Below are 22,873 nucleotides of genomic sequence, written 5' to 3'. Positions count from 1 at the left end.
AGGAGTTGAAGTTTACTACCTGTGTGCTAGACGCTGTCCCTGCTCGGATTATGAAGGAGGCCGTTGACATCTTAGGCCCATGCCTCGTTTCCTTCATAAACAGCTGTCTTTGTTTGGGCACTGTGCCAGCTGCTCTCAAGCATGCCATTATTAAACCGCTATTTAAAAAACCCAGCCTGGATCCCTCCCTTTTGTCTAATTTCCGTCCTATTTCTCACCTGCCTTTTTTGTCCAAACTGATGGAGAAGCTTGTTATTTCACAGCTTCAGTATCACCTTAATTCTAATGGTATTGTGGACAAATTTCAATCAGGCTTCAGGTCGAGACATAGCACCGAGTCTGCACTGTTGAGGGTCCAAAATGACATCTTGGCAGCTCTGGACAACAAAAGTTCTGTCATCTTGGTGTTGCTTGATCTAGCCACTTTCTTTGATACTGTGGATCATACCATCCTCATTTCCTGACTTCAACACACTGTAGGCCTGCAGGGTTCGGTTCTCAACTGGTTCTCCTCATATCTCTCGAACAGGTCTTTTGCAGTACATATAAATGATTTTGCCTCTTCTGCTGCTCCTCTCTCGTCTGGAGTGCCTCAAGGCTCCATTCTTGGTCCCATTGTGTTTTCTCTGTATATGTTGCCACTTGGTCAACTCATCTCCAGTCACAACATCCAATTTCATTTCTACACCGATGATCTCCAAATCTATCTTCCGGTTATCCATAATGATCACTCTGTGCTAGACCCTCTCAATAACTGTCTCCACTCTGTCAAACAGTGGTTTTCCTAGAACTTCCTCCATTTGAATGAGGGAAAGACTGATTACATTCTCTTCAGTCCTGATCCAACTCATAGTTCTCCTGATTTTGGTTCAGCCACACCACAATTTGCTTCTGCTGTGAGGAATCTGTGTGTCATTTTTGACGAGGGACTTCACTTTGAGAAGCACATCAGTTCAGTTGTAAGGGCGAGCTTTTTCCAACTAAGGCTCCTGAGCAGGGTTAAGCCATTCCTGTTCCGGACAGATTTGGAAAAGGCTGCTCACGCTTTCCTCAGCTCAAGGATTGATTATTGTAATGCCCTTTACGCTGGACTTAATCACTCACTCCTCCATAAACTTGAGTTGGTTCAAAACACAACAGCACGTCTCATCTCCAACTCCTCAAAATACTCGCACATCACCCCAGTCCTTCAAGCGCACCGGAAGCCAGTGGAGCGCTTGAAGGACTGGGGTGATGTGCGAGTATTTTTTTGGCTGTTGGAAGGTGCTTTATAAATAAAATTTGATTGATTGATTGATTGATTGATTGGTCCAAATATTTCTGGTCTTGACTGAAAAACAAGGGTACAGAAATTCAGCCAAACTCAAATCTGTGAAGTTACAGAGGTCGCAAATCTACTTTTTCAGCTGGAGAACATTAATGAACTTTAATTCTCAGCGTTGTGCCTGCAGGTGAGCCGGTGTCAGTGACGGTGGACTCGGAGGACTCTAACCTCGGCCTATCGGAGCTCTCACCTGGTTCTTCCTACGAGGTCACCGTCATCTCCACCCTCGGCCTGGACGAGAGCAACCCGATCAAAGACTTTGTTATGACATGTGAGTTCCACAGGTTTCTTGCCCTTTTCATGCTTTAATTTCATATAGCTGATCTTGAACACTGGGCCTGGGATCTTTCTGCATGGAGTTTGCATGTTCTCCCTGTGCATGCGTGGGTTTTCTCCGGGTACTCCGGCTTCCTCCCACAGTCCAAAAATATGCTAAGGTTAATTGGTTACTGTAAATTGCCCGTAGGTGTGAATGTGAGTGTGAGTGATTGTTTGTCTGTATATGTAGCCCTGTGACAGACTGCCGACCTGTCCAGGATGTCCCCTGCCTTTGCCTGAGTCAGCTGGGATAGGCTCCAGCACCCCCCGCGACCCTAGTGAGGATAAAGCGGTATATAGAGAATGGATGGATGGATGGATGATCCTGAACACAATGCAGGTCCAGTTCCAGAACAAAGTGGCTTAACATCCTCAGTCATTGTGACACATTTTCGCTCATTATTCTATAGAATATAAAGTAATGCAACTGTTTTACCTGATTTTATTTTATCTACCTTGTCGCTGATGAAATTATTGTTCACAGTGACTATTCTGTACTTGTTTTATTGTGCTGTGGTTTTAATGTGTCTGTAATCTCAACGACATTGGAAATGAGGGATACCTCAATGTCCTTTCGGGATTAAATATAGGTTTGACTGACTGACTGACTGACTGACTGACTGAATGAATGAATGAATGAATGAATGAATGAATGTAAAGTCCTGCACCTCTTGGTAAACAGCACAACCACAGCTAGAAAAAGAGACAACTCAGAAATGTCCGAAACGACTCAAAATTTGTCCAAATTGTGTCAGAATATTAACCATGACTGCATGAAACTTTATAAAATAGCTCATGAATTCCCAAAAATTACAGAAAAAATCTGCAAAATGTTCCAGAATTAAATCAAAATGACTCAAAATCTGATATTTTCCACTGCAGTCCTGCATCTCTATAGAAACAGGAAAACCATGTTTAGAAGTGAAAAGAACTCAGAAATGTCTCTGTGCAGTACAGTATAGCTAGTATGACATAAATCTTAAAACTGCAAAAATAAAAGTAAAATTTCTTTGATTACTGGTTTTACAAAAATGAAAAAACAAACCGGGAATCAACATGTTGAACTTTTTCCTCAGTGCCTACAGGTGTTATCAATCCTATACTGATGACTCCACATACTATAGATAATTTACAATTCAGATTTATAATCAGTTTCCATATTTGTTTCCTCTCTGCTTTTTGTAAATACATCCTGCAATTCATCCAAAAAGTCAGTGTCTTTTTGTTACGTAAGTGTCAGATGAACCATTAATGGCTTGATGACTGCAACAATGCAAACAAATTTCTGTTTTTTTAAAATTTACACAGTCTAGTTAGAGTGGGGGCTGCTCAGCGGCGTAGTGGTTAGCACTTTCGCCTTGCAACAAGAAGATCCCTGGTTCGAATCCCGGGGTGGGCCTGGGATCTTTCTGCATGGAGTTTGCATGTTCTCCCTGAGCATGCGTGGGTTTTCTCCGGGCACTCCGGCTTCCTCCCACAGTCCAAAAACATGCTGAGGTTGATTGACTACTCTAAATTGCCCGTAGGTGTGAATGCGAGTGTGATTGTTCATCTATGTATGTAGCCCTGCGACAGACTGGCGACCTGTCCTGGGTGTCCCCTGCCTTCGCCCGAGTCAGCTGGGATAGGCTCCAGCACCCCCCGCGACCCTAGTGAGGATAAAGCGGTGTATAGAGGATGGATGAATAGTTAGAGTGGGGCTGTACAGTGGAGTGGTGGTTAGCACTCTTGCCTTGCAGCTAGAAGATCTTCGGTTCGTGTCCGAGCCTTCCCGGGATCTTTCTGTATGGAGTTTGCATGTTCTTCCTGTGCATGCGTGGGGTTTCTCCGATTACTCCAGCTTTCTCCCACAGTCCAAAAAATATGCTGAGGTTAATTGATTATTCTAAACTGCGCATAGGTGTGAATGTGAGTGTGATTGTTTGTCTGTATATGGAGCCCTGCGACAGACTGGCGACCTGTCCAGAGTGTTCCCTGCCTGCGCCCCAAGTCAGCTGGGATAGGCTTCAGACTATGGAAGGATGATAACAGATGGATGGATGATGGTTAGAGTGAAGAGTTTCTTTTTGTTAAATTTTTAAACAAGATTTGTAGAATAAGCAGATTTTAATGAAATGTGACATTTTTAAGCTTTGGTTTGTCTAAGTTTCCTGATGGATGTCACACAAATCTAACAACTCTTCCTGTCTTTGCAACTTCTCTCTGATAAATGTTGTTAGTGATTTTCTAAAGTAACATGGTTAAACCAGTCAGTGGTATTTAGGGTTCAGAGGGTTGATCCAGACACAGTTTCTTTCCTGTTTTCCTTTTTTTACATTAAAAGCCATGAATAATCTTGCACGTGTTTTGTTTCTTTGTGTATCAACAAAGGTTATAAATCACATGTTTGGTCATATCTGCAGCAGGTGCTGGTTCTGGAAAGGATCTGTGCATTGTTAGGTTTCCTCTGAGGAGTCTCAGCCTGGATTTGTTTCAGTGCTCTGTTTTGTTTCAAAAGACGCTTCAGATGATTCCCATCACAAACACAAACCCCTGTGCCAAATCCACCCTGAGCCAGCTTTATGGACATTTTTGGACCTTTTGCACATTTTTATGTTGTTCAGTAGTTTTATTACGATGTTTTTCTTTGTCCAAATATTACTGCGTTTGGTTCTTTCTCAGTTCCTGACCCCCCCACAAACCTTCAGGCTGTAAACGTCACTGAAAGCAAGGCTTTGTTATTGTGGCGTCCAGCGTTGGCTGCTGTTGATAAGTATACTATCGTCTACGGCTCGGGTACAGGTAAGTTTGTCTTACATCCGTTACTGCAAAACGCAATTTGTGCATCTAAAATGTAATTTTTCCTATTAACACTTCATGCAGGAGCTGCAGCTTGACTCTGCAGGCTATCTGCATTTCAGAGAGCCTGCAGAACAAACAGGTGGCTTAAGCATCCTATATTTATGTTTAAATTAATTAAAGAAAAAAATGTTTTTTAGCTTTTGACTGCAATCTTTAGAATGATTTACTGTTATTCTACATATATTCACTGTTTTGTTAAATTACAGATAAATGATAAATAAATATTGATTTCAATGTTCACTCTAATCTCTACTTTTGCAAACGTTCATTCATTCTTTCATAACATTTGACTTTAAAATTAATTACTGTATTCGCTGTTATTTAAATTAAAAAAGTATATAGTTAATTTTACAGATATTTGCATATTCATAAAGAAAGTTTATTAAGGATTAAAAAAATGCTAAATACTTAATTTAACTTTTAGATTACAGATAATAGCTAGAAAAATTGCAGAAAATAGATATTCATTTAAATGTAAAGGGAAAAAACAAGTCAAAACTGTAAATATTGTCCACATTAAAAATCTCCTCTTTTATAAATACTAATTTACCCTTTCACAACATTTGACTCTCAAGTTAGACTGCTATTTACTGTAATTTAAATCAGCAAAAAACTGCATATAAAATACTGAAATACAGATATCATTGTATTATAAGGATTATCAATGGTAAATTATTCAGCAAATGATTATTTTACAGATATTCTCAGTTTTGTTAAATTACAGATCATATCTTATTAAATCACAAAAAACATTAATTTACATGTTAACCATAAAACACCAGGACAAAACTGTAAATAATACCCACATTGAATACTTGATAAATGGTAATTTGTTCTTTTACAATGCGGCTGTAAAATCAGCAAAACATATTCTTTTACAGATATTTGCTGTTATTTTCACTATGTTTGCAATTTTTGAATGTTACAGTATTCCACTGTTTTTAATGTAGTTTTTTGGACGCTTTTACTGCCTGATTTTCAGGTTTTTCATAGAAATTCTGTAACCCAATGGTTCTTAATTAGAAAAATTTTGCTTCCACTCTCTACAAGACCAAATAAAGCTAAATCAGTCATTCTGGAGAGCAGTGATTCTGAGATAAATTTTTGTTTGTTTAGATTCAGAGTTAAGAGTCACGGTGTCAGGAAATGCAGCCGAGCAGCAGCTGAGCGGTCTGGAAGGATCCACCACCTACACCGTCACCATCACCAGCCAACTGGGCAGCCTGCAGAGCTCACCAGCCAGCACCAGCTTCACCACCATTGGAGGTACACACGCACGCACGCACGCCGGTCGGACACCGACTTTCATCTTTGTCGAGTTTCCACAGATCACTTTTGCAAATGATGTTTTCTTTCCCCCTCTGAATGTTTCTACATTGAACAGACATGTTTAGGTCACTCTTTGAGTTTCATATGCGGCTTCGGTTTGGCGCTCGACTAGAGACATAAAACTCAACAGTGCTGTGACCAAGTTTGAAAATAAACCAATCAGCTCCTTCAGGACTCTTCTCTTCCTCTCCAGGCTCTGGGAAGGATGGCGACGGGCCGTGGGCCCTCCGGGCCGACAATGTGACACCTCGCACCGCCATGTTGTCCTGGAAACCACCATCAAAGCCTGTTGCTAGATACAGACTGACCTATGAGACTGAAGGTCAAGAAATGAAGGTGAGAAAAGGAACTAATGATGAAACAAAGAAAATCTTGGTGGACTGAAATCACACCAAATTCTTCGACCAATTGATTGGTCACTGGCTTGTTGTCTGTAGTTTAAAGGGTCACACTGACTTTCCTCTCATGCTGTGCTCTGTTTCTCTTTCTGCTCTTTAAATGTGTATTTTGGGGATATTTTGCTGTTGAAATTGATTCCTGAGCTTCTGTTTTTCTCACAACAGGAAGTTATTGTGGATGCCACTGTAACACAGTTCAACCTGAGAAGACTCCATCCTGGATCCAAGTATGTGGTGCAGCTACAGGCAGAAAGAGAAGGAAGATACATGTCCGCCATCACCACTGAGTTCACCACTGGTACTTCAGTCACATCACAATCGAGTCACAAATATTTACTCTCTGAACTCTAAGAAATTCCTGTGGATTCAGTTTTCACTGAAATATAAAGTCCTAAAACTCTATGGAAAAAACACAACTATGACTAGAAGCAGACAGAACTCAGAAACGTCTTCGGTGAAGTATGATGCAGCGACAATGCTGTTAAATCCTTAAAAGAAGGAAAAGAACTAAAGTCAAATTTCCTTGATTTATTTATTTTAGAAAAATTGAAAAAACCTGAAATCAACAAGTGCTCAAAGATGTGACCAATAGAGTCAGAGTCAGAGAAATTTATTGTCATTGCACACTTTAGTATACAACGAAATTACATTTGAGCCGCCCTGCCAATGGCAGCTCCGGCTGCTGCGCTGTGCAGCGCGCCACCTGTCATAAGGGCAGAAGAATATTAGGGGAAAATGGTGACTCTGCAGTCTTTGGATGTTTTACTACTTTTAATTTATTTGCATACTTGTCTCCATGCTGCTCTGATCGAAACACTGCCTGCAGTTCAGCCAAAAGCTCTGAATTTTTTTCTCCTGACTATTAGTCACAGTTGAGTCACTACTGACTCTCTTAAGTGATTTTGATGAAATATTGTCATTTTTTTTGCTAAGATTTGAATCACTGTCTTTCTTAAATGGCACCTCATTTTTTTCTATTCTGTTTATGGTTTCTGACTGTGACAAAGGGTGTCATTTTGATTATTTTGAAAAGGCAACATTTTATTTAAAAATGTGGCGAGAGCAAGCAATAATTTCTACAGAGTTTTTAAACAAAACATGTTGAACAAAATGATTCTGATGAAGTATCACAATGAGATTCAGATTTGATTATGTTCCTGACCAAATAGCTCGTCAATCCAACAATGCTTCCTGTTTTTACAGTTTCTGGCTAAAATAAATGGTGTCATTTTGGCATTTTTTAAAGACAGCGGATTTTTTAAACCTGCAGGTGGCTTTTAGTGTCCAGAAGGTTAACTGATTAAGAGCTTCTCTCAACTTCCTCCTCTCTCCTCCTCCACCTCAGGCACCCTGCGGTTCCCCTTCCCCACTGACTGCTCTCAGGAGCTGCTGAACGGCATCTATACATCAGGCGAGGTGGAGATTTTCCCTCAGGGGAAACTTGGGATGCCGATGTTGGTTTACTGTGACATGGAGACAGACGGCGGCGGCTGGACGGTACGAACACATCACCACAACATAATGCTGATGGCACCAATCGGACCATGTGTGCCTGTGATGCATTTGATTCCTCAGAAAACGTGTACTGTTGGAGTAGTCTTATATGGTGGGCAGGAATGACCTCCTGTATTTTAAGGAGTCTCCAACTGAAGACTCCCTTGAGTTTCATAGAGTCGCAAGCTGCAAATAAAACTGTTCTGGCCTCAACAGACTGGTTGCTGCACACACTTAAAGACCCTAGATTCCCATAAAGTAGAGCCTGCGGTGTCCCTTTCCTGCAATTTTACTACTTGCTGAAACTCCTTACTGGCAGACCTACCCACATGTACGGTCGAACCTCTGCAGATGATCCAGAATGCTGCAGATCTGGTCTGGTTTTCAGCCAGCCAGAAACAGCTCATGTCACCATCAGATCACTTCACTGGCTTCCAGTTGCTGCCCGCATAAAATTCAAAATTCTTAGACTGGCATTCAAAATTACAATGAAAACAGTTCCCTCCTACCTGAACTCTCTCTTTCAGGTCTACACTCCCTCCCGCTTGGCCAACAAAAGGCACCTGATAAAACCACTTCAACAGGGCCGGTCAATACTTAGACTCTTCTCCTCTGTGGTTCCTCACTGATGGAACAATTTACCAAACTCTGTTCAATCTGCAGAGTCTCTCTCTCAGTCTTTAAGAAAAGTCTAAAAGCCCAGCTCTTCATTGAACACCTTTGCACTTGACAGACTGCAAAAAATAAAACTCCTACTACCGTATTTTCACGACTATAAGGCGCACATAAAAGTCTTAGATTTTCTTCAAATTGTGCGGCGCGCCCTATGGTGCAGTGCGTCCTGTGTGTGTTGTTGTTGTAAGGCGGACATAAACCAGGTGGTTTTTTCCACGCATCACCATCGCTGTTGATCTGTGACTCTATGCGTGCCCATCTCACAGCCGATGTGAAAAAACAAGTGAAGCAAATGAACTCTGAGCTTGCTGTCATTCCGGGAGGCCTGACAAAGGAACTCCAACCGCTGGACATCGGTGTGAACCGGCCGTTCAAAGTAAGGCTGCGAGCGGCGTGGGAGCGATGGATGACCGATGGAGACCACAGTTTCACTAAGAGTGGAAGGCAGCGCCGGGCGAGTTACGCCACAGTTTGCCAATGGATTGTAGATGCTTGGGCTAACGTGTCTGCTGGCACTGTTGTTCGAGCTTTCGCAAAAGCCGGCATCATTTCCGAGGCGCCGCACGGCACGGAAAGTGACTCTGACAGTGAAGAAAGTGAACCTGGCATGTTTGATGGAGCTTTAGCGCAGCTGTTCAATTCAGAAACAGAGGATGAGGACTTCCATGGGTTTGATTGATGACGATTACCGGTAAAAAAAAAAAAAAGTGAATACCAAACTCAGTTTTGCTCCCGCTCTATTTTTAAATACGCACACTTGTGTGCTTGTTTTATCTGTGTTTTACCATGCCCGCGCCTATTGATGATTAAAAAAATGTTAGTACTTTGTAATCAATACTTAAATAAAGCACAACCAAACTCAGTTTTGCTCCGGCTCTATTTTTAAATACGCACACTTGTATGCTTGTGTGTGTGTTGTTGTTGTTGTAAGGCCGACGTAGTAGAGGACACCATGAGAACGTTAAAGGGGGAAGTGTGGGCGTGGATTGTATATAAAACCCTCGCCATATAATCAGGTGCGCCTTATGTGTGTGTTAAATACAGTAATGGCACACATAACTGAGACTGCGCCTTTTGGTACAGTGCGCCTTTTGGTCGTGAAAATACGGTACATCCGCACTGCCTATACACACGTGGACAAAATTGTTGGTACCCCTCAGTTAAAGAAGGAAAAACCCACAATTCTCACTGAAATCACTTGAAACTCACAAAAGTAACAATAAATAAAAATTTATTGAAAATTAAATAATCAAAAACAGCCATTACTTTTGAATTGTTGATTAACATAATTATTTAAAAAAACAAACTAATGAAACAGGCCTGGACAAAAATGATGGTACCTCTATAAAAGATTGAAAACTATTTGACCAGAGTGACATGATTAACTCAGGTGTGTCATTTAATTGACATCACAGGTGTTTCCAAACTCATAATCAGTCAGTCTGCCTATTTAAAGGGAGACAAGTAGTCACCCTGCTGTTTGGTGAAAAGGTGTGTACCACACTGAACATGGACAACAGAAAGCGAAGGAGAGAATTGTCCCAGGACATCCGAAAAAAAAATTATAGACAAACATCTTAAAGGTAAAGGCTATAAGACCATCTCTAAACAGCTTGAAGTTCCTGTGACAACAGTGGCTCATATTATTCAGAAGTTCAAGACCCACGGGACAGTAGCCAACCTCCCTGGACGTGGCCGCAAGAGGAAAATTGATGACAAATTGAAGAGACGGATCGTTCGAATTGTATCCAAAGAGCCCAGAGCAACCTCCAAAGAAATTAAAGGTGAACTCCAAGGCCAAGGTACATCAGTGTCAGATCGCACCATTCGTCGTTGTTTGAGCCAAAGTGGACTTCATGGGAGACGACCAAGGAGGACACCACTGCTGAAAAAAACTCATAAAAAAGTGAGACTGGAATTTGCAAAAATGCATGTTGACAAGCCACAAAGCTTCTGGGAGAATGTCCTTTGGACAGATGAGACCAAACTGGAGCTTTTTGGTAAGGCACATCAACTCTATGTTCATAGACTCAAAAACCAAGCATACGAAGAAAAGAACACTGTCCCTACGGTGAAACATGGAGGAGGCTCAGTAATGTTTTGGGGCTGCTTTGCTGCATCTGGCACAGGGTGTCTTGAAAGTGTGCAAGGTACGATGAAATCTGAAGACTATCAAGGCATTCTGGAGAGAAATGTGCTGCCTAGTGTCAGAAAGCTTGGTCTCAGTCGCAGGTCATGGGTCTTCCAACAGGACAACGATCCAAAACACACAGCCAAAAACACCCAAGAATGGCTGAGAGAAAAGCGTTGGACTATTCTAAAGTGGCCTTCTATGAGCCCAGATCTTAATCCCATTGAACATATGTGGAAGGAGCTGAAACATGCCATTTGGAGAAGACACCCATCAAACCTGAGACAACTGGAGCTGTTTGCTCATGAGGAGTGGGCCAAAATACCTGTTGACAGCTGCAGAACGCTCATTGACAAATACAGAAATCGTTTAATTGCAGTGATTGCCTCAAAAGGTTGTGCAACAAAATATTAAGTTATGGGTACCATCATTTTTGTCCAGCCCTATTTCATTAGTTTGTTTTTTTAAATAATTATGTTAATCAACAATTCAAAAGTGATGGCTGATTTTGATTATTTAATTTTCAATAAATTTTTATTTATTGTTACTTTTGTGAGTTTCAAGTGATTTCAGTGAGAATTGTGGGTTTTTCCTTCTTTAACTGAGGGGTACCAACAATTTTGTCCACGTGTGTAGGTACCACAGTCCTATTATTACACTTGAATTTGTTTCATGGCACTTTTCCAGGTTGTTTTCTACTGACTAGATCCTTGCTTGGGTTGTATCTACTTTCAGATGTATGTTGCCTTGGATAAAAATGTTTGCTAAATGAAACTGTAGAATCATAGAATTGTACTTCTGTATGACAATGAAAAATTTTGGTGGTTTGGTTTGCTGTTTTCTTGTGTGTTTGTTGTAGGGCTGCAACAATGAATCGATAAAATCAATAATAATTGATTATTAAAAGCGTTGGCAACGAATTGCATTATCGATTCGTTGTGTCGTGCGATTCATGGGTGTTCGCCAGTCTAGCCTTTTTTTACCCTTGCCTCAGGTTAAATTTGGTCCAGCTCTCCGTTTAAAGGGTTAGATTCTATCTGCCTATTAGTATTTCACCTAACAGGTTTCAACAGAATAAATTAAGCTGGAATCGAGAGACACTCGCCCAGGTTCTGACTGCCTTGCATCCGAATGTCTCACCCCTCTTATCTGATAAATGCTATCCCACCAAGCAGCCTTTCTGAGTAGTAGAATTGATTTATCATTCACATTCGTTATCGGTCAGCTTCTCTCTAAGGACTTGCATGCACTTGGTGCTATTCCTGGGTTCGTTTTAGAGGTTTGGAAAGAACTAACCTCAGGGGTAATGTTTAAACACTCTCACTTTGGACTAAGTAACCTTTAAGAACCATTGGATTGAATGCACACAATCAACTTAACTTTTTACCACTATGCAGATTTTTAGTGGTTTATAATAATTTCATTAGGCTTCTCTTTAAATGTAATAAAGTGTTTTATTAAGCAATTTTAGCAAGGGCACAACATCAATTCATGATTAAAACAATTAATTATTTCTGATTAAAAATGAGGCTAAAGTAACTAAATTGAGCGCACCTAACAATCTTCTCTAATTATTGAATTTAGGAGAGAGAGCGAACAGCGTGGCCACTACCGTATCACTCGGTCTTGACTTGCGTCTGGGAGGAGTCCTCAGTTGTCCAGAGGACTCGTTACGATGTCTTCTTTGTGGACAAAAGGATCTTATCCCTCGGCAGGGGGGAGCGGAGGAATCCTGTATGCCAATCGTGGTCTGGCAGTTATCTCTGGAATCAGCTGGAACGTTAGTGCTTACGCCCCAGCTGTCTTCTCTGTGGTATGGTGGTGGTGGAAAAACCCTCGTCTGTTCAGGCTGTAGTGGGTCACTGGGTCTCCCAGCCCCGGGGAGGGGAACAGCCCAGTGCTGTTGCCTCCTTTGTAGTGTAGTCGGTTCTTCCCTCTATTGGTTTCTTCTGGATAACTGCAGAACCTCTTAGGACTCTCCGTTTGGCAGAGTGTGGTCTTCGCTTGTTGAACAAAGTCAGAAAAAGACTTTGCTTCCAACAATGTCCTCAGCGATCTCTGGAGCCTAAGTCCCTCGTAGTCTTCCCGTCTCTAGGGCAATAGAGGAAGGTGAAGATTCTTCAGAACTCCGGCCAAGTTCCCTTTGCAGCTCTTCTCGCAGCTCCGGCGAACATCTCCCGTATAATGTCTCTGCGCTTCCCTTTTTATACTCTCTCTCGTTTCTACTAACACATACACCGTTTTACACACAATTCTACCTCTTGGTACGCCCATATCCTTGACTCATAGGTTTAAGACACAACCTTTTTCCTGTTACACACACAACAGTTGCATAGAATCATGTGTTTTACAGCAAATACATTTAACACACACTCAGTTGCTATGACAATGTTCTGCTAGCAGGCCTCAGCCCATCCTGTCATCCTGCGGAAACTCCAAGTTCCTCATTTCTAAGGGGACTTCTGCCATTCTCACTTCTGCTTTTCCCATCCTGTGCAAGCAGCTCAGAACACTTAATGTCACAGCTTAAAGACACAATCAGTTACATTGAATCACTTCTTAACTCATACTTCATTGTTAAACACATAATAAATCATCTGAATCATTACTTTAATCAAATCAACACTTCAAAAATGTATATATATTTCAGCAAGCATAATCATATGGTTAACTTATAATGTTTCTTCTTAAGATCTTTATTTGTCTGCTTCAAAACCTTTGCTACCTTAGGGCCATAATGAGCCTGAGTCCTCTCTGAGACCTCAACATCTGCATCTTACTTGACATCACTCGCCATGTCGTGGAGCGGTCTACTTCACCTGCAGAGCGAGTTGAACAGAGCGAGGTGGAGGCAGAGCAGAGGAGGTATTTTCAAAGGAAAGTAAATTCAACAAATGAAACATGACCAGCACGGAGAAAACAGTTTGACCAAAGTCCTCAAAAGTGTGGGAGCACTTCACACTTCACACAACAAAGACATGCGGCGTGTCCACTACATACGAATGCACGTATCTGCAAATCGCACTGATGCCGGACGGTCACGAGCGGGCCTCTACGTGGTCATGTGACCGCGCTTTCAGCTTGACGGTCCAGTAGATGGGTCTGATAAACACAGCAGCTCTTTCGAAAACACTTCAGGGAAAAGTATTTCTAAAGCATTTGAGGCGAGAAATAATCTGTGCAGCAGCTGAACCTGTCCTGGTTTTAGTTCACCGACGGCTAGTTTAGATGTTGAAGGACAGTACAAGTCGAGTCTACTTTATGCAAATGAGCTGCAGGTAAACACACCGGATCACAGTTGGAAACGCACCAATCGGACCATCATGCCACATTTGATGTGTCGCACCTAGTGGACACACACCTTAAGTCACTGCATTATTGTACATTTGTTCCGTTTTAAAGTGAGGAAACATAATATCAGTCTCTCTGGTAGCTTGTCTGATGCTGGGGTTTGCTTATTCACTGATTAATGATGGAGATAGGGTGTGTGTGACTGTGAGAGATAGGCTTTATTTCTCTTTCATCAGCTAAAGCATGGTTTGAATATGCATTACAAATAAACGTAACTTGCACACTATAGAGGTAATAATTTGAAGATTAAGCCTCAAGTTTTAATTTTCTGCCAACATCTGAGTGAAGACACTGGTCTGTGTTGGAGTGAGGCAGGATGAGCTGCATTGACAAGCTTCATGATGAGAAAGGCATCATGTACACCACAGCAAGCAGCTGTCTGACTGAGAGCATCCTCAACATGAATGTCACTGACATGAGGCCTCTGTCAATGGTTGAAGACGAAGGCTGCACTATAATGATCTTATTTGTTCTGTCATTCCAAATCTTCTATTTCTGAATAAAGACGCGGAAATTAAAATTTTTTTTATCCGATTCATCGATTAATCGAAAAAATAATCGGCCGATTAATCGATTATTTTAAAAAAATTTTAAACGTATTTTTATTGATATTTTCAAAAACAATATATATAAAAAAGGAAACAAAACAAAGTGCACCATATGAACAAAAGGGGGTGGGGGAGGGGATAGGAGGCAGACAATTCACACTATATTACATTAGGGATCTCCAACAATTTTTTCCAGGAAGCTGCCTCCATGAGGCTGTTTTTGTCAGAGAGCCACCCATGTTGTAAAGACACCAGTGTAACTCCATGACTTACTTTAGATTAATTGAATGCAACTTTTATATCAATTATCTAAGTGTTTGTAATTTTTTTTAAATAATGTTTACTTTATATTTTATATATACATATATATATATATATATATATATATATATATATATATATATACACACATACACATATACATACATATACATATACACATACACATACATACACACATACATACATACATACATACATATACACACATAGTTTGTAAAGTTTCCCTAAAATTTGTTATTCAGAAATATAAGAGGTCACCATGAAAAAAGCTGGTGGGCCACTGCTCCCAAAACATGGTTGGAGATACCTGTATTCAAACAGTTTAAGTCAACACCGTAGAGATTGTAATTTTCCAAAAATAAGTAGAATCCTGACCAAATGTTCCAAAATAAATCTAAATTATTTCTTGTCATGTAAGTCATCTTTTCCATAGTCACAGTGGACGTCAGCCCATTGAGCCACTGAGACAGACCACACATTTTAGGCTCTTTCCAGCACTTGGCGATACAACGCTTGGCTTCCAAAAGTCCAATATTCAACAAGGCTTTAACTTTGATAGTAGGTACAAAATCTTTCGGGAAAATATTTAAAATACATAGTTCAGGATTAGGACGAATTCCTTTACCAATCAGTTGACCTAACAGATTTAACACTTCTTTCCAAAAAGCATTCACCTTAGAACACTCCCATAAACAGTGAAACAATGAACCCTTTTCAATTCCACACTTGTAACAAGTATCTGGGATATTTGGGTTAAAATGATGCAATTTTGCAGGAGTAATATATTGTCTGGTTAACCATTTATATTGAAGGAGCCTAGATTGTGCATTAATTGTTTGTGTTTGAGCCAGAGAACATGACTTATACCAGTCATTATCAGATATATCCATCTGTAAATCATTCCTCCATGCTTGTAATATGTTTTGTGTTGATTCTTTAGAGTTGCTCATAAGCATTGTATAAAGTATAGAAATTTGACCCTTTCCAGATGAGTGATTTGTAATTATGTCTTCTAAGGAAGAAAGGGGAGGAAGTGCTAAATTGTTACTCTGTCTGGTTTGAATAAAATTCCTTAACTGAAGAAATTTGAAAAAATGTTTTGAGGGGAGATGAAAGGTATCTCTCAACTGCTCAAAAGACATAAGTAAATTGTCCCTATAGAGATCTGAAACCTTTTTGATGCCTTGAGTAAACCAAAATTCAAAGCCAGCATCTGCCTTACCAGGAGGGAAGTTATCGTTTCCAAAAACTGGAGTAAATCTCATCATATCATACCAGATCTTAATAGAATTTTTCAAAAATGGGTTTTTAGTTTCCTTAATCAGTTTCTTCTTGTCAGCTGAGTAGATATATAAATTAGGAGGAATTTTAATATCCATTGATTCCATTAATACCCAAGTAGGGGTCTGCTCTTTAACAAAGTAGAACACTGTTGCTCTGGTTTGGGCGGCCCAAAAATATCATGTCAGACTGGGAACTTGCAAGCCCCCTCTGTCGTATGGTAAGTAGAGCAAGGAAAGTCTGACCCTTGGTTTCTTGTTGTTCCAGATGAAGTTCCTGAATAGTTTTTTCAAATTTAAAAATAAAGAATTTGGCGGTGAGAGAGTGATTGATTGACAAAGATAAAGAAATTTAGGTAAAATCATCATCTTCAGTAAATTAACTCTGCCGATCAGAGATATTGGTAGCTTTGTCCACCTAATTAGAAGTTGAGTGACGGAGTCTGTCAAAGAGTTATAGTTTTGTGCAACAATGCTCTCAATGGAGGGAGCAACTTTGACACCTAAGTAAGTAAACCCATGTTCAGAAACCAAAAATGGAGTGTCAATTGGGGGATTTTTACGTTCATTGTCATTCAAAAATAGTATTTCTGACTTATTAAAGTTAATTTTATAACCAGAGAATACACTGAATGTGTTTATAAGATTTAGTATGGAGGGTATTGATTTCTCTAGATGTGCACAAAATAGAATTACGTCATCTGCATATAAAGCAATGCAATGATCTAAATCCCCGGTTTTAATTCCTGTTATATTACTGTGATTGCGGATTGCCATTGTCAAAGGCTCAATTGCTAGAGTAAATACTTCTATTATTTCTATTTACTGTCTAGTCCCTTTATATAATCTGAAGGGGGCGGGAAAAAGGCCATTTGTCATTATTTCAGCTTGAGGGTTGGAATACAATAATTGAATCCATTTTAAGAAGTTGCATTTGATTCCAAATTTTTCCATTACTTTAAATAACACTTTAAATAGGTACTGCCATTCAATTCTGTCGAAGGCTTTCTCAGCGTCCATTGCAATTAAAGCATGGTCAGCGGTCCCATTTTTCTCATAAATCATGTTCATCACCCTTCGAATGTTGTGGAACCCCTGTCGCCCTCGTATAAAACCATTCTGATCACAGTGAACCACCTTTGGCAATAACACTTCTAGTCTCCTTGCTAATGCTTTACATAAGATCTTGTAGTCATTGTTCAACAATGAGATAGGTCTATATGAGCTGCACTGTGTTGAGGGCTTGTTAGGTTTTAATAACAGAGTAATTGTAGCTACATTAAGTGATGGAGGAAGAGTCCTGCAACTAAATGATTCCTGATACATATCTAATAAAGGTTGAGCTAATTTGTCTTTGAATATTTTAAATATTTCCAATGGTATTGCATTCCAGGTCCAGGAGTTTTACCACCACTCATTACCTCTGCCAGGAGGTTATGTAATCACCGGAGTTTGTCTGTTTGTCTGTCTGTTAACAGCATAACTCAAAAAGTCATGGACGGATTTTCAACAAATTTTTACAGAATGTCCGGAAGAGCAAAGGTAACAATCGATTAGATTTTGGAGGTGATCCGGATCACCATCTGGATCCAGGATTTTTTTGAAGGACTCTGTACAATTGAGAGATGGCCGCCAGGAGGCCTGGTGGAGGTCTGCGCTCTCCGAGTGCTTTTCTAGTATTTTCAATGGATTTAATGATTTCGTCAACTGTTAAATTGCATTCAAGACTGGCTACATCATTATCTTGTAAATTAGGAAAATCCAATTGAGCCAAAAAATCATTTTGTTTTGTTGAAACTGAGTTAGAGCGTTCTGAGGTATATAAGTTTTGATACAAAGTGCGAAAAGTATCATTGATTTGTTTGTGATCCATAATCAACTGTCCATTATCTGCAAGTATGGAATTAATTGTTCTTTCATTCTGAAACTGTTTAACATGCCAAGCCAAGATTTTGCTCGCTTTTTCACCCTGCTCATAAAACAATTGCTTCAGTCTCAACAGACTTTTTGTGGCTTTATTTACTGACAGGATGTTGTATTTGGCTTTTAATGTATTTAGTTCTAAAATTAGAGAATTAGAGCTAGAAGCATTTCTGAATATTACTTGTTCAGTTTCTTTAATTTTTCTCTCCAATTTCTCCATTTCTATAAGAGACATTTTATGTTTAGAATTAGTAAAGCTAATCATTTGCCCTCTTAAAAAGGCTTTAAATGCCTCCCATTTTATACTTGCAGTGGTTTGATTTTTGTTGTGTTCAAAATAATAATCTATGTGTTTTCCAATATACTCCAAAAATTCTGGATCTTTGAGCCAAAATGATTGGAGACGCCATTTAGTGGTAGAGATTGGTAAATTGGGTATAGTTAGTTTAAATGATAGAGCGGAGTGATCAGAGATGATGATGCTATCATGCCAGGATTCAGTAACCATGGGAACCAATGGCACAGATATCAAAAAGTAATCAATTCTGGAGAAAGTGCGATGAGTACTTGAGTAGCAAGAGAAAACAGATGCACTGGGGTGCATGTGCCTCCAGATATCAACCAGATTATATTCTACCATAGATTATAGTATTTCCTTTCTTGTTTGCTTTTGTGCGGAATCAATTCCAGTAGATCTGTCTATATTAGGGTAAAGAGTACAATTAAAGTCACCCCCAATAATTAAAAAACCTAGAAGTGGAGCCAGAGAGAGGAATAGATTTCTAAAAAATATTGGAACATGGTTGTTGACATTCAACAATAAGATATCTACCAAACTTGTCACTTACAGCGTTAATGAGATTGAATGGAACAGTGTTATGAATAAGCGTGATTACACCCCTAGAATGAGAGTTATGTGATGAGTGAAAAACATGGCCTGGCCAGCGCCTTTTAACTCTAACAATATTTTCAGCAGTAAGGTGTGACTCTTGTAAAAATATGATATGTGCCTTAATTTGTCTAATTCTATTCATTACTTGTTTAAGCCTAGTTAGTTTGTTTAATCCCCTTACATTCCAAGAGGTTATTTTTAGAGCTGGTGAAACAGGCATTTAAATAGCAAAAAAAAAAAACAGAAATGTCCAAGTCTGCCATAAAAAAGGAAAATGTGGAAAGGAAAGGGAAAGAGCAGGGCGGTGCAAACGGAAAAAAACATTAGAACATAATTAACAAAGGTGCATTTAAACGGGAGCATCTGATCCAGAAAAATAAAGCGTAAAAAGACCAGGCTAAAGGCCTTGGATGATCCACCAAAAGATAACTTAGTAGAGGAGCAGCAAAACACTAAAACTGGCATAACAAAGCCACTCCTTCAAATTAGAAAAGGAAGAGTTATTAATCTTGTACCACCAAAATAAAAGAAGACACCAGACCATAATATCACGTATATAAAACAATCTTACGTTGTAGTTAATGGCCTGGAATAATGTGCCTATTGAGCGACCATAATTATCATGTCAGTTTTACCGGTAGGCGCCATTGCAGTTCAGGTACTGTTCTCCTCTAGTCCATTTGCCTCAAGCTGCTGCACGAAGAGACTTGCTTCCGAGGGGGTGTCAAACACACGTCGACTTCCTTGATGGGTGATCAACATCTTTGCCGGATAGATGATGCCAAAGCGCAGATCCTGGATGTGGAGGGTTGACAGCTGTTTCTTAATCGGGTCAAACAGTCTCCGTTGTTTGCGGAGGTCCACCGAGAAGTCCTGGAAGAACATCACTCTCTTGGCTTCATAGAGGATGGTGCCCTTTAATCTTGCAGCCCTCATGACTCGAACTTTGTCTGAGAAGTTGAGAAACTTAATTATTACTTCTCAAGGTCGTGCTATTGAATCTGCATCGCGAGGGATCCCAATTCTGTGTGCCCTCTCAATCGAAAGCGGCCCGGGAAAGTTTACATAATCACCTCGGGGATCCATCTAGACAGGAACGTGCACATGTCCCTGCCTTCTTTTCTCTCTTGTAGACCCACCAAACGAATATTATTTCTTCGGCTTTGGTTTTCCAGGTCCTCCACTTTACATGTCAGTGTGTCTAGTTCTGCTTTCATCGAGCTATTACCATCTTTCAAAGTAGCGATGTTGTCCTCGTTTGTACCAATTCTGTCCTCTGCCAGAGAAATACGGGCTGCCATCAGCTTTATGTCACCTCTCACAGCCTTTATTTCAGTGAGCATCGTGTCAAACCTTCTCCCGAAATCTTCTTGCATCAGTGGAAGCGTGGATGAGGGGATAAGTTTGCCAGTGTTAGCTTCCGAAGTTAGCTCAACTTCCACAGCTTCATTAGCATGCTGCTCTGCGTCGTGAACCGAGTCAGATTTTGGTGTTTTTAAAGCTTGTTTTGCCGATTTCGGAGGCATTTTGTAATTCTTGATTGAAAAGTGCTCCCAGTAAAGTTAAAAAATGTCTTATATTCAATGAAATTGGTGGTGAAATCTTGCAAAATCAGGAGCGGCGCTGCCACACGTCTGTTCAGTGGCGACCCATATCCGGTCTTGATTAATCGATTATTAAAATAATTGTTAGTTGCAGCCCTAGTTTGTTGCTTCTGTGGGCTCCTTATTTTATCATGTTATTATGTTTGCTCTGTCTGCATAGTAGTTTGGTCACTAATCAAAAAAAAAAAACAGTTCATAGAGTCTCCTGATGTCTGCCAATAAAAAGCAATATGAACATCTGTCAATAAGCCAAGACTTACAGCAGGTCATGAACTGAAAAAGAAAAACAGTTCCAGCCTTTTAAAAAAACTGACACGAGAGGGGAAGAGTGTCTGTGACTGATAATGTGGGTTTTCTGTGTAACTCTTTTTTATGTTTCAGTCCTACCAGAGAAAATTCTTCTCGGGTTAACGGGATCATTGGGAAAATTTCACACAAGAGTCAAAGTGGTTCCTGTGTTCAAAAAAAAAAATGTTGAAAAAACGGATAGTCTTGTAATCAGGGACGTTATATTCAGACCATTTTTGTATGTTTAACCCAACATTGTTTACTTCCTTGCTGTCATGCTGCAGCATGTCATGACCATCACCTGTAGATCAGATCTCTAAGGTTTTTTGGTTTGTTTCCCATCTTAAGGTCTTCCAGAGAAGGAAAGACGGCTCAGTGGATTTCTTCAGGGGCTGGAAGGAGTACACCAAAGGGTTCGGAGATGTGAACGGAGAGTTCTGGCTCGGTGAGAGACATATATTCATCAGCTGTGTTATCAAGGTGTATTTTGAAGTGTCACAAAAAAGAAAAGTTCCCAATTTTGCCTTTTTTTAAAGGGTTAATGACCTTCCTTGGACATGGAAGCAGCTTTTCTAGATAAGTTCTGACACAGTGAACATTTAACTCACACGACTGATCAGCTGTTTCTGTTCACTTTGATGAAGTATCATAAACATGGCTAACAGCACCTGACATGAATAATTATTTACAACTTTCTCAATTGAAATCATTGTGTTAAAACTTTACATTTTTCTGTTGTAGAAGGACAGTTTTGTTTCTTCTTCTGCAAGAGTTTTTATCAGGTGGCAAACAACTGGTTTTGCTTCCTGCTTCTTCTACTCTGTTTAACCTCTTTAAGCCCTGGCCATATTTTCAGAAAAAAACGCCGGGATTTCTTCGGCCCACCCGTGGGCCGACCGGGCTGAAGAGGTTAATAAAGCCATTTGTAATACTACATAAAACTCCACTTCAGATGGTACTATGCCGCCAAGTTTATTTATTCCAAAGCAGTTCTTCAAATAAGACTGATTTGCTTTTTGGCATCTTGTGACATTTGAAAACTTCAGATTCTCTTTACACTGGAAGTGGAAGAAGAGAAATTACTTTTTGTTCACTCATTAAAAATTTTAGTATTTAAAAATCTGAACCAATACGTCTTTAAACATCTCCAAACAGTTTCTGGGTGTTTTTTGCTCCTGTCACATTTTTCTTAACTGTGGGCTCATTTTTCACTGCAATATAAAATCCTGCACCTCTAAGGAAAAAGCACAACCATGGCTGTACAGAGAGCTTTGAAGTGTTTTATATGCAGTATGACAGTTATGTCATTAATCATTACACAAGAAAACACAAAAGTTGAATTTATTTAAATATTTATTTTTACAAAAATTTACAAAACTAAAAATCAACATGTATAACATTTTTCCAAGTTCCCATATGTGTCACCAATACTGGAAAATATGTTGGCTACACCTAATATTGGTATTTTACTACTTACATTTTGTTAAGTAGTTTCCACACTTGTCTCCATGTCATCAGTTTAGGTTTAGACTTGGTTAGGTTTTCGAACAAAACAGCACTTTAGAGATAAGTACCATACTTTCCAGACTATAAGCCACAACTTTTTTCTCATGCTTTGAACCCTGCAGCTTGTACAACAATGCAGCTAATTTGTAGATTTTTAGATTCATGCCGTCAATATGTGTAGCCTCACCACATCAGAATGAAATTACTGAGCAGGTCACAGTGGACTAATGAAACTGTTCGAATTAAATAAAACGGTCTCACACTAAATTCTTCAAATCAGTCATTTTGCACTTTATGTTCATACCCTCATCATGGAAAACACACAAAGAAATGCATATGATGCAGCTTTTAAGTTAAAAGTAATCGATCTGCCTGTCGAAGAAGGCTGCACGTAAGCTTGGCATCGATGAATCGATGGTGAGACATTGGAGTCTGCAGCGTGAAAACCTGACTCAGTGCGTTTTACTGCCGTGTTACAGGCACTTTTTGGAAAAAAGTCATTTATTTAATTAAAAGTTAAATAAAATCTTTCTGTGTAAATATCTCATGTTACAACGCAGACACGTGACTTATAGTCAGGTGTGACTTATATATGTACAAAACTATTCTTTTTAAATTTAGTGGGTGCGGCTTATATTCAGGTGCGGTCAATTGTCCGGAAATTACAGTAGTTCAGGGATGGTCAGAAA

The 22,873-nt window shown here is 39.8% G+C and overlaps 1 protein-coding gene across 2 annotated transcripts in view; it reads left to right on the top strand.

Moving 5' to 3' along the window:
• The window catches only part of LOC110969783 (tenascin), a 181,257-nt gene that overhangs the window by 143,838 nt on the left and 14,546 nt on the right, over positions 1-22,873 (top strand). For both annotated transcript variants that reach the window (XM_051955119.1, XM_051955120.1), the window contains 7 exons: positions 1,452-1,595; positions 4,304-4,423; positions 5,600-5,749; positions 6,006-6,148; positions 6,376-6,508; positions 7,556-7,707; positions 21,027-21,123. In XM_051955119.1, coding sequence (XP_051811079.1) covers positions 1,452-1,595; positions 4,304-4,423; positions 5,600-5,749; positions 6,006-6,148; positions 6,376-6,508; positions 7,556-7,707; positions 21,027-21,123 — 939 coding nt within the window. The remainder of the gene's footprint in view (positions 1-1,451; positions 1,596-4,303; positions 4,424-5,599; positions 5,750-6,005; positions 6,149-6,375; positions 6,509-7,555; positions 7,708-21,026; positions 21,124-22,873) is intronic.

This window comes from Acanthochromis polyacanthus, chromosome 11, assembly GCF_021347895.1.
Source record: "Acanthochromis polyacanthus isolate Apoly-LR-REF ecotype Palm Island chromosome 11, KAUST_Apoly_ChrSc, whole genome shotgun sequence".
Taxonomy (NCBI): Eukaryota; Metazoa; Chordata; class Actinopteri; family Pomacentridae; genus Acanthochromis; species Acanthochromis polyacanthus.
The sequence above is the reverse complement of the archived record's forward strand: the minus strand, read 5'-3'. Positions and strand labels throughout refer to the sequence as shown.